This window comes from Pongo pygmaeus, chromosome 16 (genome assembly GCF_028885625.2).
Source record: "Pongo pygmaeus isolate AG05252 chromosome 16, NHGRI_mPonPyg2-v2.0_pri, whole genome shotgun sequence".
NCBI lineage: Eukaryota > Metazoa > Chordata > Mammalia > Primates > Hominidae > Pongo > Pongo pygmaeus.
The window spans coordinates 43,438,355-43,457,097 of NC_072389.2; the positions used below are offsets into that span (position 1 = coordinate 43,438,355).

Genomic DNA, 18,743 nt, shown 5'->3' on the forward strand with positions numbered 1-18,743 from the left:
TAGAGATGGCATAGGACCACCAAAGGCTGTGAATGGTTTGGTGACTATGTCTTGGTCGTGGAGTTGAGATCAATCTTTAAAGCATTAATTTGGGCTATTGCTCACATCTTGCTCCCTTTATGTAAGCAGTGTGTGGTGTATGTGGAATGTGGAAATAGCCAGCACAGTGCCTGGCTCATGACAACCAAGATTCTTCCAAAGACTGTACTGACAATTTCCTTGATACACTAGAACTTCGAACAGATGCAAATCTTCAAAAGAGAAAGGCCTTTGCAAATGACCAACTTTCCTTCTATTTACTTAATCATAATAACTGTGATAGTTTCATTTATTAATGGCTTACTAAGGACCAGGCCATGTGTCTAGCAACTGATAATTATTTGTTGAATGCATGAACAAGAATATTGAATGCTTTACATTTAATCCTGAGCACCTGCCACTATTTTGCCATGAAGTTTATTACTATCTCTGACAAAACAGTAGTAAGAACTAGGACTTATTCTTACCGTGAATTCTTAATCTGTTCTAAGTAACTCTATATTATTTATCTCGTTCATCAGCACAACAGCTTTATAAGTTAAGTACTATTATCCCCATTTTATGCAGGCCCAGAGTTTCAGTAACTTGGATAAGAACACAGATTATAACTGATGGGACTTGACTGAAACTTGAGCAGCCTAACTGGTTAGCAGTAGTCCTGGAAGGGGAAGAGGCCAGTATCAACACTCCCACGTATAGGTTCCTGGCAAGAATAAGTTCAAAAAGGCAGGTTTAGAGGTCATGTCTAGCACAGACCATCACCAACATTGCCCCCTCTTTCTCAGAGTAAGGACAATGCCGCTGCTAAGGCAGGAAGCAAGTTACAGAAAGAGACCTCAGAAATCAATGGGATGGCTTTTTGGGCACATTGACTGGTTTAGCGCCTCTGTTCATTCGTCAAACATTTATTAAGCACCTGCTACATGCAAAACACTGTTAACAGTGCTCTACTGTGCACGCTCATTCTCAGAACAACAATCCTGCGATTCCTGGAGAGGGATGGTAGAAGAGGAGTGCTGCCTTGTTAACGAGGTTCTCCCAACTTCTTTTTTTCCTCGGGAATTGTTCTCTTTAATGTGGCACCAGCGGCAACCTTCATTCTTAGGTCGCATAAATCTGAGAAGGAAGAGAAAAACATTGCACGCAGGGCGAGACTTATATCTGGGAAGATGCGTCAGGAACTTGGGAGCACTTGGGATTCAGTCCCCTAAGGTGGTTCATGTACAGGCTGGTTTTCTAAGTAGAGAACAGATAATAGAATTCGCAGAGCCAGGAGCTCTGACTCCTGTGGCTGGGCTGACCTTAGGCTCCAGCCCGCAACCCCAGTAGGTTTCTGTGCAAAAATCTTTTGAGATGAATGCATACATTGTCTTCTAACAATGCATTCGTGACAGCTGTCTATCCAATCGGTCCGCCTCCGTTCAGAGCAGTTCGTGCCACAGAAGCATCTCCTGCGCTATAGTTATGCAACCTCACTCGCAGCGGGAGTTATTTCCTCCGTTCTGGCTGCGCCAGATTCATGTAACACGCCTACCTTGGGCTTCAATGGAAGTCGTTCTCCATTAACAATCACTCCAGCTTTCGGAGATGAATGCCCTGACAGCATACCCCTTGCGCAGTAAGAATCCAGGCAGCGAGGCGAGGTGTTAAAACTAACACACATACATTCTCATATTCTCTCTCTCCCTCTCTCTCTCTCACACACACACACACGTCGTGCATGCAGCTAGGGGACTGCAGCAGTGCAACCAGGGGGACAGCAGGAGGAGCTCTCTTTGCACGGTCCCTGCTTCTAACCCCCACTAACTAAAGATGAACTCATGCCAGTTCCATTCTTTGCTCTGCAAGGAAAACATACATACACACACACACACGGCAGAAGAGAGTGGCCTCCAGATTTCCCCTCTGAGCACACTGTCTTTCTAGCCTCTTCGTTCAAGCAACCCGGATATTCCAAGCAGAGTAACGGGGAGTAACGCGCCACAACAATGCAACCTCCCTAGCAGCTCCCCTCGCAGCTCCCACCCCCGCCCCCTTTCGCGGCGTGCCAAGAGTTTGGAGCGCGCGCACGCACACCGAGCACCGTGCAGGGCGGATATCCCTCCGCCTCCCTCCCCCTTTCTCCGCTAAGTGGCTCGACAACGATTTGGGAAATGAAGGGAGGAGGGAACTACTTTCCTGAAACTTGCTATGCCGCACACGACTTCGAGTTGCAGTGATTCGCCCGGAGGCCGCGGCTTTTAGTCCTACCCACACACTCTCACAGCCCGGGCACCCCGCTCGGCAGCCCCACCCCGCGCCCGCTCTGGCCTCCGGGGAAAGCGGGCAGCCGGGAGAAGTCGCGAGGGACTACTTCGCCTCCTTCTCTCGCGGGCGCCCCCGGTTCGGGCAGCGGCGGCGGCGGAAGGAGCGGGCGGCGTGAGCGCTTCCGCCGCCCCCCTCGCGGCTCCCCTCTCTCGGGCGTGAGGAGCTGGCCCACTGAGCTGCTGGTGGGCACCGGCTGGCGGGGAACCTGCGGTCGCTCTTGTCCTCTCCCGCCGCTTCTCGGGATCCTGCCCCCCGGACCCGGGCCCGCCCGCTCTTCTCCGGCCGGGTGGGAGCGATCGGCTTGCCTGCCCCTCGCCTCACACGCTCCCCGCCGCCCCCTCCACCCCCCTGAGGAGGAGTCCCGGCTGGAGCGCGTCTGGAGGAATCCGCCGCCGCGGGGCCCCTAGCCCGGCTCTGCCCGTGCCTGAGGACAGACCCAGGCGCAGCCGGGGGTTGAGGGGCAGCCGGCGGCGAGGCGGGAGATGGTGGGGTGGGCTCCGGCAGGACCGCGCCGCCGCTGCCCGGAGCCTGGGCTCGGCACCCCCTCGGCGGCCCCCACCGAGCGGAGCTCTGCTTCCTCCTCGCCGCATCCCTGAGGGAAGCGCCGCCTCTGCTCCCGGGTTCTCCGCCCGCCGGCTCCTTCCTGGCCGGACCCCGCTGCGCTCCACCCCAGTGGCTGGAGGAGCAGCTCTCCAGTCAGCCTTTGCAGCCCCTCTCTTTTTCCCTTTCCACCGGGCCTCCTCGGATCCCTTGGCTGGGCACTGAGGCGGGGAAGAGGCTGGGGTCGCCACGGCGGAGATTGCTGCCGCCACCCCCCTGCGGGGGTGGCCGGGGTTCCCGGCTGGGGGGGTACCGTTCTGGGTGAGGCATCCACCATGGTGAGGCCCCTGTGCCGCTGCCCCCGCGCCCCCCCGGCCGCCGCTGCCTCCTGCCCCTCGGTGCTGCTGCTGCTCCCCCGCCTGCTGTTGCTCCTCCATCTCCAGATCGGATCACGGTGAGGGAAAGATGAGCGAGGAGACGGCGACTTCTGACAACGAGTAAGCGCCTCATTGATCTCGATTGCTAATCCCCCTCCCCCAATCCGCCCTCGGCTCTCCCCCAGACCCATCCGAGACTTGGGTGCCGGAAAGCTTGCGACCCTGGAGAGTTCAGTGCATCTTCTGCAGATAGCTGATTTCTTTAGCCATTTTTAGTGGCAGCACCCCTCCCCACCCTCCCACATTTAGTTGCTTTCTTTTGGGGTAGGGGATTAAGTGTTGGGAGAGGATGGCAATTGTACGTCTATGAGATGGAATAATGTGGATGGATGGAAGTGGAGTAGAAACTACCCCTTTGCCTGTTAGACCCCTGTCCCGTCCTTTTTCACTCACATACCAGTCACCATACCTTCAGTATCCATCCTACTTCCTTTATAGCTGTTTCACTTGGAAACTAATGTGTGGGAGCACCTCCTGCAGCAAACTGCTCTTGAATCTTAATTCGATGAGTCAGTGACTCTTAAATACCGATTAAGCCTTCACCCTCTCCCCCCTCCTCCCTTTAAACTTATGACCTGTAAGATTCTTGTAAAAAATAGGGTTAGGGAAACATTTTTAGAATTTAATAGGATTAAGGACACCTGGAGTGTGGGCCATGTTGAGCTAGAGTTTACCTTTGTGAATATTGGACGTGTCTTCAGGAACGGAGAAGAATTTTGAATGCTAATTTTTACCTTTCAGCTATGTGAAAACACATGATTTACGTTGATTTAACCGAATTTACATTGCTGAATATGTTGGTGATTTCATTAACTTTTAGAGCATTCTGGTTTAAGTTTTAGCTTATTTGGGCTTTCTCCTTGCTTTCCAAACGAAATGCTTCGTCTTTTAAATGTTTTGCTTTAACATGACAGCTGCGTGGAGAAATAATGTTTGGCAACACTTTCCTATTGAGAAGGGATTTAATTCCAAGCAGAATATTAGCATCCGTTTTCTTGTAATTAAGTTCAACTTTTGTTTATCTTTGGAGGGTTGGAAAGAGTTAAGCGAGTTAGGACTTAGTCCTTTGGATGCATTCCTTTAAATACAGTGCATTACTAAAGTCAGATCTTTTTGAAATAACTTTATAAAGTCTAGTGCCGAGTCCTGTTTAACGTAAAATAGCTAGAGAAAGGCCAAGCAACATTTCCTCCCCCCTTACTCCCTCCCCAACCCAAAACACACGCTTCTGCTGAGCGGGTGTAGAAGGAGGTACATTGCTGCAGTGTCAGTGCAGTGTAGAAGCAGAAGTGGCAGCCATGTTCTGTCTCTTTTTGTGAATCGCCCTCATTTGCATAGCACACTCTTCATTCATAAAAAAATAATTAAACATCCATCACCTTGGACATCTTGAAAGGATTTCCCAAGAAAAAAATTCGCGACTTGTTTGTCTGTGTAGATTTTTGAGTTCAGAAGGTAAGAAGAATGTGAAATTTTAGGTTAAATTTAAAAACATACGCACACACAAACAACTACCCCTGTTCTGAGAATGTTGACACAGTTATGTGGGAAATATCAGTTCGGGGAGGTGCTGGGATCACGTGATCGCCTCCATTCATAAAATACCTGGCTGTCCATTCACAGTGCAGTACAGTGTCTCCCTGCCTTCTGCAGATTAGACCTACTTTGAGGGACATCAAGAAGTCTATCTCAGATAATGGTTATTTAGGAGAAAAACTGCTAAAAATGCTGAACCGAATGACGGTAACTTTTATTGGTATCTTTCAAACAAATAGTTTGGATTAAAAATGTTAAGTTTTCTTTTAAAGATGGGAAAAGACTTCTTACCAGTTTAATTTTTTTCTTAAAGCAGTGAATATCTCCTTGTTTCCTTCTGGTTGCAGCTAATAAAAAAAGCAGATGATGGAATGTGAATTAACACAAGTAAAATATATTTTTTCTAAATGGCCATTTTTTAAATACTTGCCATAAATAAATTGAGACAACAGGGTTTTTTTTGTATAGTGATAGTGCATTCTACTGCTATTACAGTAAACTGAGAAAATAATCCCAGTGATTTAATCCCCAAGATATTGATATTTGAAACACCTAATGGCAATCTTCAGTGGGAGGATTGCTTTAAATATTTTTTTTCATCCAAATGTACTTAGTATGGGACAACTTGGAAATTATCTCACTCACCCAGACTTTTAAAATCGTTTTTTCACAAATTTGTCCTGCTTTATTAATAAATTATTCCCTAGGAGCTTTGTAATACTTTTAAGTTTGGGCAGGGCGATAATAATATTTAGCATAATATTTTGGTAAACCCTTCATGGGAACAAAATCTTGGGGGTTTTACTTTAAAAAACTCTATTATATTAGAAAATAATGTGTTCATCTGATAATCAGTTTTACTAGAGCCAGCATTGTTTGCTTGTGCATTAGATAAACCACAGAGTGAACTTATTTGGAATGTAGCTTTTAATATAGTAATTTATGTCTCATCTTTAATAGGTGAACTGTTTTGAAATGGAAATTTATTATCTATAGTCAATATATTATGAAGAAAGATACGTATCATGGCAGAAGCCATTAAGGCCTTAGCACAGTTTAAAACTGCCCCGTAACATGGATTTTATTTGGGCCTTACATTTTTTTCCCTTTTCTCTTTTTTAAAGCCATTGCTCATAGGGATTTAATTACAGTAGGGACTACTCTTAACATTCTTTAGTTTCTTTTTCACCTGATTTCAACCTTCAAGAAAAGTGAAAATCACCAGTTTCTTGGGAAACCATTAACCCTTTCTAGATAGCATTGTGGTAAAATCCATTAAGGCCTCATTCTGAAATCCTCGAGTACATGCTCTATTATTTGAAATTAAAGTTTTATGTAGAGAAATGGATAACTCCTAGGCTGACTGTGAGAATATATTTAATCAAGAATTAGTGGGGGATCTGTTATGTGTAGGGCTTTGCTTTAATGCCAAACCAAGTAAGGAAGAAATAAATTAGAATAAAGCATTTCTTAGATTGTTTCACATTTATGTTTAAAAATCTTACTTTTCAGAAATAGTAAATGTACTCTAGAGCAAAAGAGTTTGTGTTATAAATAGTACAGGAAATAGCCACATACATGTTTGTTTTGTAGGTAATTTGCACAGAGATTGTTTAATACTTCAGTCAAATGTTTCCGATAGATATAACTGTACCGTATTTTACATTATTGAATTAGCCTTCTAAATAGAGTTTTAAACATTTAAAGGCATATTATATAATACTTAAGAGTCTTTGTCCTTTGGTATTGAGTGCATATAGCACTACATGTCCTTTTGTCAATTTGGCCAAAACATTTGGAGAAGTGAAGTAGCTGAAATAATAAGCATTCGGCTTATTAGGCTCACGTTAGCCAGAAACACTTCCTATGTCAGTATTAGGCTTTCTAATAGCAAGTTGAGATTATATTAGATTTTGGAATTAGGTTAATTAGACTTAGACCAGGTATGATAAACGTACTATGTTGTAATCTGAGTTTGAACCGTTTTTCCATAAATAGAAAGCAAATTTTTGTGGTTATATCGTTTAGTGCCTCATAAAAAATATACCCAGTGGTGAGTTATTTTTGATAAGTGTAAATAAACATATGTTCACCCTATACATTTAGATATGTATATGCATGTACACACACACACATATATATAAAATTGGAAAACATTCTAGAAATAAATGGAAGCATTGGAAAGCTGTGTAATATTAAGCCATCTAATGTTTGTTTATATAGATGTGGTGTATACATAATATAAAAATTTGCTTATTATTCAGTTGGCCTATGTAAAAATCAGCTAAATAACTGCATACTTGCTTCAACTTAATTTCCCTCTGCTTTCTCACTTAAAACTTTATGATCCTGAATTACATATTTTAAACACATTATGATACCGTACCTAGAATTCCTCTCCTTACAAACTTTTGTAAATTCGTCATTTTTCCCCAAAAGACCTTCTCTCTTCCCCTCTTTCAACACTCTCTCCCTCTATGTTGCCTCTGTACTTCATACATATGTATATTAGTTTTAAAATCATATAATATTGTGATTATTTACTTATTTCTATGACCGCTATTCTGTAATCCCTTACTTTTGTTTGTATGCCTAGCACAGTGCTTGATGGCAAATGCTCTACAAATGTGGTTGAATTAATGGAGCCTCATTACCTCATTTTTTTGTTTTCTCTGAATTTATGCATTTGAGATCATTAGCTGTGTTAGAAAAATAGGATGAAAAAGAGTATGGGAAAAGTAAATTATTACCCGTTTAAGAAGGCTTACCTTATTTTTTTAAGAAAACACCAAAATTGGCCTCATTTTTGACATGTTTTGTTTCTGCAAGTTTGAGAAATAACTTAGATCAGGCTTAAAACTGTCCTAAAATGCTGTTGGGATGTTTGGATGTGCTTGGCCTCTGAGTTATGTGGTGTATCTGAAGACCCGTGTTATATCCACAAGAAGGTAGACATTTGTGTCTCTGTCTTTTTTGGCATAGGGAGCTCAAAATTTAGGAATATATGTCTCCAGCTGTTTATCAGTTTTAAGTTCTTTAAATTGCTCTCCCTTTCCCCCGTGGTTCCACATTAGTGCCAAGAGTGAGGAACTGACTAGGGATAAAGAAGTGAAATTGATCAGGAAAGGGTAAACAGCAGCAGATTCCAAGATTTTATACTGCAGCTGTTGGTGACTGAGAACTGCCTAAGGGGAAAGTGTAACAATTTAGCCTTTTCTCTGGTGTTGTATAACTTGAACTTGACTAGTCTTACCCAGTTTGGGGAAATGATTGGTAAAGACAAGCCTGCTTTTCTTCTCCATCTTTCAGTAGGAACTGGAACGACATTAAAAATGCCAATTTAAAAAATGCTTCACCCCCTGTAAGAGTAGTAGTTTATTTCAGATAATGTACAAAATGATCTCTAAAGTGAATAATAATTTATTTGCAATTCTACCATTAAATAACAGCTGTTAAAATTTTGGTCTACATGGAAACCTTTCTTATGATGTTGGTGATGAAATGTATTCATTTATTAGATTTTTACTGTGTGCCAAGCATTTATAAATGCTTTATCAAAGCATTATGTAGTTTATATATATACATGTGTTTCTTCTCAGTGGAATGGAATTGCACAGGGGTACAATTGTAGCTTAATGTGAATATTTTCTTAAGTCGTTAAATATTCTAGAATATAATTTTTAGTGGCTACATTATGTTCAGTGTATGATATACATTAGTTTTAATCAGTCTCCTATTGTTAGATATTTTAGTTATTTTTAAACAATGTTTAAACAATGTTTTAAACAATGTTGCATACCATCCTGAGTTCTGTCTCCATCCAGATGTCTTACTTTTCCCTTGAAATAAGTCTAAGAATGGAGTTAAAAGAGAGGAAAATATTTAATTTTATTCTTTCTGCTAAATTGCCCTCTAGAAAAGAAGTATTTAGTATATGAGAGTGCTTACACTTCGAAATGTCTGTACAGTTGTCTGAATTTTTCTTTGCTAATTTTTAAGGTAGAAAATGAAGTCTTATTTTTTAAATGCTTTATGGTAAAATAAAATTGATTTAAAAACTTATTAGGTTGTTTTGCGGTAACTAGAGTGTTTTTAAATACTATATTATAAATAGAATTTAAGTGCTCATGTAAAAGCCATTTGTACATCATTTATTTAACTCTTACCATCTTCTGTGCAGTATGGTATAGTCTAAAGAACACTGGACTTGAAATTGGGAGATGGATTTCTTTTGTAGCTATTTTTAATTTATTCTCTAATCCTGGGCTCTGTAGGCCTCAATTTGGTGATTTATAAATTAAAGAATTTGGACTAAGCATCATATGCGCCCTTCCTTTGTTGATAGTGTATGATTTAGACTTTGTTAATTTTATTATTTTTTTTTTGACATACTTAAAAGACTTAAGAGTAGAAGTGGTAGGATGATCAGGTAAAAGCATGCATTTTGAACAATTAAGATACAAAATTTGGAAACAATTGGTATATTAATAGTCTTTTAAGACTCATGTTGGGCTTAATAGCCATGTATCTTTGATGACACAAAATTTTGTACTACTCAATTTTGTTTTTTATTTATTTATTTATTTTAAAGAGGCAGGGTCTTGCGGTGTTGTCCAGGCTGGAGGGCAGTACAGTGGTATGATCATAGCTCACTGCAGCCTTGAACTCCTGGGTTCAAGTGATCTCCCACCTGCGCCTCTTAAGTAGCTAGGACGACAGGTGTGCCACCATACCTGGCTAATTTTAAAATTTTTTGTGGTGATGGGGTCCTGCCCAAGCTGGTCTCAAATTCCTTGGCTCAAGTGATCCTCTTGCCTTGGCCTCCCAAAGGGCTGGGATTACTGGCATGAGCCACCATGCACAGCCCTCATTTTAAAAAAGAGAAAAAAAGTATGGCCTCCATCTGTGGATGAATAAGTAAACAAAAGGCTTTTGGGCTTAAACACCAACTTGATTGGTTCTACAAGGAATATGCTAACAAGATACCAGTCTTTATGCTTTACTTACAGAAGTCAGTTTTTTACTAGGTCACTTATACAAATCAATAATCTAACACTAAGGGATAACTGTATATTAGTTTAAGAAGTTAGCTCAGGTAATGAATTTTGTTATTCTTTAATGTTTAGATTTATGATAAGTATTATGTCATAGCTGCGTCTCAGAATCCAGAACCAAAATTATTACATATCTGTGAGATTGTGTTTTTGCGATACTCAGAATGAAAAATCATTAATAATGGATTTTACGCTAAGGTGTTATGTTGCTGTAGACAAAGCGTTTTTAAAATTCAGAGTGTTTGCGAGCTTGAAGGAAAATGTGATATTCTTACTAATCTCTAACTGAACATTCATAATTAAAGGAAATGTTAACAAGCTATGACAGTATTAAAGGTACTTGTGACAGCAAATGTGTTAGTTTTTATTGCTGCTGTAACAACATACTACAAATTGGGTGGCTTAAAAAGCAACAACAAATTTATTGTCTCACAATTACTAAAGGTCCAAAATTAAGGAGTTGGCAGGGCCATGTTCCCTCTAAAACCAGTAGGGGAATCCTTTCTTTTGTCTTCCTTGCTTCTGGTGGTTGTTGGGAACCTTTCACATTCCTGAGCTTGGAGCTGCATAATTCCATGTCTTCATCATCACATGGCGGTGTTCTCCCTGTGTGTCTTTATCTTCATTTGAGTGATACCAGTCATTGGATTAGGAGCCTACCCTACTGCAGTATGACCTCATCTTAACTAATAAGGTCATGGGGCTAGGACTTCTACATGTATTTTGGGGGAGACACAGTTCAACCCATAACACCAATAGAAACTATGGATTTTTTTTTTTTCTTATAGCACAATTGCTGTTAGCTGTTACAGCTATCTTGAAATACCATTTATAGTCATCACTAATTTGAAATTATTATAGTTATTAAACCTATTGCTAGAGCATATATTTTAAAGTGTTAATACAGAACCGCATTATTACCGTATCAAAATGAAAAATATTTCAATAACTATGTCAATATAATTAATTTCTTTTGTAATACTGTGTATGTTGTTTTAGGCCCCTAATATTGTTCTGAGAAAGGGGTCATAAGCTTTACTAGGCTGCCAGAAACATCCATGACGCAAAAGGTTAAAATCTTCTGCAATGGACAGAAGCCCAGAAGCCTGAACCCAAAGATAGAGATATAAAATAGGAAGAGTAAGAAACATGAGGATAAGATGAATAACTCCAACATACAGCTAACAGTTCCAAAAGAAGAGAATAGAGGAGAGGAAATATTACAAATAGTGGCTGCAAATTTTTAAGAAGTAGCAAATCAAACCTCACTCAGCGAACTAGAACAAAACAAAGCCTCACAGTCAAATGGGGTTTATCTTGAGGATGTAAGAATGGATCAACATGAGAAAAGCGGTGCATTTTATCACATTTGAAGATTAATGGAGAGAAATGATACGATCTTAATAAATGCCATAAATGTCATTGAATCTCTGCCCATAATAAAGTAAATGTTCATAAATATAGAGACAAATTATTTTTCTGCTCTCTAGAATTTTAGATTTTTAATTTTTCTGATTTAAAACGAGGGTGTGGGATTTACTCAACTTTAGGGTTTTAGTCCAAGAGTTCTAGAATCATAACTGATTTTTTTGTACTTCTGAATTAATATATCATTTCTGTTACTCAGATGTAGGATTAATTGGTGGAAATTGCCTTGTGTCTGAAATTTCTGAATTACCTTGCAAGGCATTTCTTTCTGTGTTTGGAGAACAAAGAATAACGTTTAGTAAATTCAAGAGTAATTGGAATTAAATTTCAGTCTAATATCAGTTTAATAATTCTATGTCTAAATTTTATCTGTATAACAGGAGTTATAATTTGTTTTTTTTTTGTTTTGTTTTGTTTTGTTTTTAATTTATTTTTTAGACGGAGTCTTGCTCTATCGCCCAGGCTGGAGTGCAGTGGCGCCATCTCGGCTCACTGCAAGCTCCGCCTCCCGGGTTCATGCCTTTCTAACAGGAGTTATAATTTGGATAAAGGCCATTATGAACTTGGAATGTGGAATGTAATTCTTTTTGCTGGTAGTATTTAGTGATACCATTGCATGTGATTAAACACATTTTGCTTGAGCTGTTCATGTGGTTAGGAATTACATTCACAAATACACAGTGTTTTTTAATGACTTCTATGTATTAGCATCCTGTAGCAGGATTGCCAGAAATTTAGATAAAATTTAGTGAGTTGTGTCTTTTCTGATGCCACTTTTTCAAAGTTACTGTAACTTTTACCACTTCAGAGTGTTTTATTAACTTCAGCACATACAGTCACCAAACTCTTTTTTTTTTTTTTAACTGTTTTATTGTGTTATTTTTATACTGTGAGATTGGGGAGTTCTGGGGTTTCCCCCCTTAATATGTAAAAGCAGTATTAAACATTTCAGAATTTTAGTTGCTGGATTATATATATTGACTTTTTACACTTTCAGGATAGATTTGAACAGGGACCATTAGTAACTTTTTCCTAAAGAAATTCAGTTCAGTGGCATTTGAATGAGTGCTTACTAGGCACTTGACTTTTGCCTTAGCTTTGGAGATACAAAGATAATTAAAACTTTAAAATTGCTATCACAGTCCACAAGGGAAACAGATACTTCTGAAATGTGATGGGTGTTCTGGTTATAAAGTTCTTCAGGGCTCAAGGAGAAAGTGATTCTACCTGGCAGTGGATGGCAGGATGGTGACTGTGTGTGAAGGAAGGCTTCAGAAAAGAAGTGGCATTTTAGGAGTCAGCCATGAATGAGAGCCTGGAAAGGGGGAAGAGTATTCCAATCAGGAAAAGAGGGGCAGAAGACAAGCATAGAAAGAAGAAAAAGTTGGAGGAAAGGCAATACCTTTTTGGATACAGTTGTTTGGAGGAGTTGTGAGGGGATAAGGAAAGTGTTGAGGGACCAGATTGTGAGTAGTGTAGATTTGTGCTTACCTGTGTATCACCAACTGTGGGGCAAGGGATGGTGGCTAGGCCTAAAATATGAGACACAATATGAGCATGGCAGAAGCCCCTGGAAATCAGTTTTTCTTGAGAAGTTGAATATCTGACTGGTTAGTAATAAGATGAATTTTGAACAGAGTTCCCATTAATTTTATAGATGAAACACCGAAGAGTTGAAAGAAAATTTGTTCTTTGAGCTACCTTCCTTCCTCACCACAACTATCTTTAGTCAGTAAGGATACTTAATGAGAGGCACCAGGTGAAGTTTTCATCATGTGGACAGTGGGGAATCAATATTTTAAGTGAGGGAATGATAATCCAATTTGTGTAAAGCAGGGCTTGTTAGGACAGTTTACTGGAGGGAGAAGAAAGTGAACTTCAGTTGATGAGGAAGATGTAGTAAGACAACAAAACAGAGCTGGGAATAGAGCATTTGGAACTACTGGGGACTCATTTGAGAAGAAATTCACATGTCCAACGATTATTTGACTGAATGTGAAGGAAGGAGTAGGAAGGTTGTGGGATGACTTGAACATTTTAAATTTAGGCCGCTGTAATGCTTTTAAATGAAGGTGGGAATAGAGGTGAACCCGGTTTTTAAGTGGGAAAATAACCCAGTTTTGATCTTTTTTAGTCTGGGTGCTTACTGGATGTCAAGGTAGAAAGTGTCCAACAAGGTGCTTTAACTATAGGTTGAGTTCTCAAAAAGGTTAAGAGGGTAGAGTTATAGCGACATCTTCAGCATATATAGTAGTTGAGGCCAGTGGAAAATTTCCCATGGAGAATATTAAGTAATAATGGGAAGATGACAAGTGAGAAACAGCAGTGTTTTTAAGGGAGAGTAGAAGAAAGAAGAGACACCATAAGACGGAAGTGGCTTAAGTGGTAGGAGAGCTCCAAGAGGAAAGTATTTTAGAAGCCAAGGGAAAAAGGAGTATTGAGAAAGCGTTAGATATCACAGAAAAATTAGATTGGTGATTTCTAAGACAAGGATTTAGCTGTTAGGATGTCATTGACCTTTGTGGGAGTAATAATGGGGACTGAAGTCAGGTTTTGCTATAGGTTGAGGGTGTCCAATCTTTTGGCTTCCCTGGTCTACTTTGGAAGAAGAATTGTCTTGGGCTACCCATAAAATACACTAACACTAAAGGTAGCGGATGTGCTAAAAAAAAAATCACAAAAAAATCTCATGATGTTATAAGAAAGTGTATGAATTTGGGTTGGGCTGCATTCAAAGCCGTCCTGCCGCATGCGGCCCATGGGCTGCGGGTTGGATGAGTTTGCTGTAGATTAAAGAGAAAATAAAAAGTGCTGAAGCAGAGAAGTCATAGAGTAGTTACTAGTCATTTAGGGCAAAGTTAGTAGTTGAAGTTTATTTGTTGGCTCATGTCAGTAGTGGAGAGGATGAGAAAGAAAGACTTAAGGAATGGCGTAATGGATGAAGCAAGGCATAGGACAGTCTATCAAATTGTTTTACTGGTTGTCACACACTGTTAGATTTAATCCTTCTAAAGATCATGTGAGCTAAGTATCCATAGTTTACAGATGAGATAACTGAGACTCATGAAAGGTTTAGTAACTTGCCATGGCCACGCAAGAGAGTAAAGTGGTAGAACTGAGATTCAAACTGCACAGTATTTATACCACACTGTACATCATATACTTTATTGACAGACTAGATTTTAAAGAAAAAATTAGCTTGAAGTGGTAGATTGACACATAGAATTGACAGCTGTTTTGAAGAACTGCAAGTTTTGGTAAAGTTAAAGAGCTTGTAGAGTGTGAGTGGGAAAAATGGAAAGACAAAGAGATTTTGATCATAGAACAATGGTGCCAGAGTGATGACATGTAAGGGAAGGTTAAAGTAGAAACAGGGATGAAGGTTATTGGAGAAGCCAGGATCTGCTAAAATGTTTTTTTGTTTTTAAAAAAGAGTGAACAATATGGATGTTTGGATAGCTAGGGTGGTATCAGGAGTTGAGGTGGAGAGAAATCCTAAGCCAGTGCCAGTGTATTTAATGTGAGTGTGAGTTGAGTGACTTAGAGTGCTGGTATCACTGTTGCCACCTCCCTCTGCAATCAAGAGAGACAGGGGTAAGGATTTTGGAATTGGAGGTTGAAGAAAAGGGTATTGGGGAAGAGGATAAGAAAAGGGAAGGGTTTAGCTGGGAAGATTTGAGAGTATTGGCAATGATAGCATGTCATGTAGTAATGGTCCTATCAGGAACGAGTGATTCTGAGAATTAGAAAGTAGAGGGGAAGAGAGACATGTAAATAAACTATCCAAATTAAGGTCTTATTAAGAACTTTACGTTTTTATGAGAGGCAAACCAAGATGTTGACTGATATTGCAGGGTTTTATCCAAATAAATTATATTGTCATTTATGGGATTTTGTAGCCTTTGGGTACTCCATTCTTAATGTGGTTAGAGAAGCCCTTTCAAATAAAAATTTACTAATTTAAATTTTACAGTTAACCTGGTGTTCACAACTAACATAATCCTGGGGTTACTGCTGACTGTAGCATTAAGACATTGGCAAATAACATAACCTGTCTTTGTGCTTGCTTTTTCATCTATAAAACCAGGATAATATGTCCCTACTTCAGAGGGATACAACCTCTGAATGTAACCTCTCTCCCTACAATAACATTTTTTGATTAGAGATAAAAGAATATTAAACAGAACTCTTAGTTCTTCAGAAGGAAGGTACTATGTTTATAAAATAATCAGTGCTCATTTTCATTTAGCCTGAAGGTGGGGTTGATTTTTAAAAAGGATTATTAACCTACTTAGAAAAATTGTGTTTCATTTTAAATGTTAGAAAGCAACTTTTCAGAAAAACTTAAAATCTAAAAATTCCAACATTAGAAAAAAAATTTATATTGTGAAAATTTTCTTCCATGTTCTGGGCAGACTGAAGAGGTAGATGTAACTAGTCTTGAGTAGGTTAATAAGACAAACAACTAGCTCTAACTAGTTTTTTGTTTAATTTTTTAATACAACTATTTAGTTATAAAAGGAGTATATTTCTAGAACTTATTAAAATAATTTTAATACCTGAGCACAGTTTGGAAGTCTAAGTAGATTCGATGTCTTGCCATTATTTTTAATGGGAAAAAAACGTCTTACAGTTCAATCCAGGAACTTTCAAATATCGTTGTATGGCAAGCAGAAATCTATTTTCGTGGGAGAGAATGGGAGAGGAAGATTTTTCAGGTTAGGGAAATTATTAAGTTATTAAAGGTTTAGAATTTAATTTTTTGGCAGCTGTAATTAAACTAAGATTCCTATTAGATGGACGCACTATTTCTGCCAGCTAGAAATTCATTGTTCTTGATTTAGTCTGTTAACTTTAATTTGGACAGCTGATGGTCTGTATGCTTATGTTTAGTTAAGTTTTATGGTCATTAACAACTAAAGCAAAAATACGTTTACATTTTGCTTTAGCCTGATGTTTAGTCCTAGCATTCTGAAAAAACTGTATAATTTGTTAATTCAAAAATAATTGCCTTGGACACATCAGAAACTTGGTTTAGGAATGAGTTATGTGTGAATCAAAATCTTAAATGAGCATAAATCAGGAACTTAAAAATATGATGAAGAATGCACATACTTTTTCTCTTGATGAAGGTTATTGGATCCAGAAATCAAACTTAAATAACTTAGTGACAGTTAAGAACATATAACAGCCTTAAATGATATATCAAATTAGGACCAGGCACGGTGGCTCATGCCTGTAATCCTAGCACTTTAGGAGGCCGAAGTGGGCAGGTTACCTGTGCTCAGGAGTTGGAGACCAGCCTGGGCAATATGGCAAAACCCTTTCTCTACCAAAAATACAAAAAAATTAGCCAGGCATGGTGGTGCATGCCTGTAATCCTAGCTACTCGGGAGGCTGAGGCATGAGAAACGTCTGAACCCGGGAAGCTGAGGTTGCAGTAAGCCAAGATCGTGCCACTGCACTCCAGCCTGAGCAACAGAGTGAGACTCTGTCTCAAAAAAAAAATCAGGATATTCTTCAACTTTGTGTTATCATTTTTAAAGAGAAGGAGAGTGGCGAGAGATGGATGAGACAGACTGGCTTCTAGCTACCTTAGTTTCCCTTAGCAATGTTTCCTAGTCTTGATACTTGAAGAGCAAGCAAACTGAGCTTCTAAGTGAGCCAAAAAGAAAAAAAAAATTATCAGATGTTGTATAGATTCTACTGCTTATAAGTCTGAACTGTGTTTTGTGTACTAGGCCGTAGCATATAACACATAAGAAGGATAATTTGACTTATAATTACTGGCTAATATTAGATCATCCAATTTTTGCATTTACCCTGTCTCAGATTTAGTCAGGTGGTATAAGGAAAAAAATGAAACTAAGCTAAAATCCTTTAGGAAGACAATGAGCAATAATTACATCAAAAGAAATCAACTAAAAACCCAGCACAGCTTTCAACTGCATCTAGTTCCATACACATTTTTGCTTGTGTACATACACATATTATTTACCTGATTAAGTATATCACCTGATATACTTAATATAAAGACTTAGGCGTATATCTAGTTTTTAAATAATCATTTTAGTACCTGTAATATTTCACATTGTTTTACCAAAAGTTTACCTACTTGTTATCTCTTTGAAGAACACTTTAGGTTTCCAGCTCTTTGCTATTACAGATAACATTTTTAAGGAGCATCTTTTTGCATATAAATATTTTATTCTCTTTAATAATTTCTTAAGATAAATTTACAGGAGTGGGATAACTATGTCAAAGAGTACAAGTGGTTTTTTAAAATTCTTAGTATGAACTGCCACTTCTGAAAATTCACATTTTTTTCTATCGTGGATTATTTGTAATGAAATTTGTTCTCAAATTTCTTAGATTCCATTTTTGTTCTTTGGTACCTTGTGGTTTTATGTAGCTCTCAGTACATAATTCAATGACAGCTCATATTTGAGTAACTAACAGCATTGGCCTAAAATCATTTCATGCATTTAGTCTTTATAATAACCATTTAAGTGTTTGTTATAATGTTACTACTCCCATTTACAAAGCCAAGGAAACTGAGGTGCAGGAAAGTTAAATGACTTGGCAAAGATTACATACTTGGTAAAGTCTTATGATTCCAAAGCCTATGCCCTAAAACAATGGCTTTTAGACTTTTTGACTGCATCACGGTAACAAATACATTCTGCATTTTGACACTTTGACATCAGCAGTGTACATACACGCACGTATGCCCATAGGATATACATATGAAAAGATTTAGTGTTTAAAAAGCTTTCCATCTTTTCCTAATACAAATAATTAAAAACATTTCATATTGGGAAAACAACTGTCCTAGTGATTAGAATTCAGTGTTCACATAAATCTGAGTTAGTTTACTAGATTTACAAATAATTATATACTTATAAAAGATTAATTTGCAATACATTGCTATATCATTTGGAGCACTTCAGTGAAGACATCTGAAAAAGCAATGATGTAATAACATTTGCTATCTCTACTCTAGCTACAGCAATTCAATTCTGAATTCTTCTGCAGTCCTTCACAGCTCAGCCTTGAAACCCACTCTTGTGAGTATCCTATGCCTTTTAGTATTATCTCTTATTTTCGTGAAATAAGCTGAACATAAATGTGAATCTTCGCTACCAACACGGAGGTACATCCTTAGAGGAGAACAACATCCCAAATACTTCACAGTAGTTTAGAGCAGGGAATTTTTCAATGGCAATGGGTCTCCATCAGCATTATGTTTCCATGTAGAATGGAATAGAATACCAAAGTCAGCCTGTGTGTTGTCACAGTAAGTCTAAGTTGTTTTGTGAAAAGTTATGTGTGTGCGTGATACACTTACCCTTGTGACTACCAGTCATTCCCAAGCAAATTCACAAGGATGTTGAGACCATGT

The 18,743-nt window shown here is 38.9% G+C and overlaps 1 protein-coding gene and 1 long non-coding RNA gene across 2 annotated transcripts in view; one reads left to right on the forward strand and one right to left on the reverse strand.

Moving 5' to 3' along the window:
• Positions 1–928: 928 nt before the first annotated feature.
• Positions 929–2,184, reverse strand: LOC129014182 (uncharacterized). The gene is made up of 2 exons (XR_008494159.2): positions 1,574–2,184; positions 929–1,155 (listed from the first exon to the last, which is right to left on the reverse strand). It is a non-coding gene; the product is annotated as an uncharacterized LOC129014182 (long non-coding RNA).
• Positions 2,185–3,017: 833 nt separating this feature from the next.
• Positions 3,018–18,743, forward strand: part of SPRED1 (sprouty related EVH1 domain containing 1) — a 104,877-nt gene continuing 89,151 nt past the window's right edge. The window contains exon 1 of the mRNA XM_054451296.2: positions 3,018–3,383. Within this exon, the coding sequence (XP_054307271.1) occupies positions 3,352–3,383 (32 nt within the window). The 5' untranslated portion in view covers positions 3,018–3,351. The remainder of the gene's footprint in view (positions 3,384–18,743) is intronic.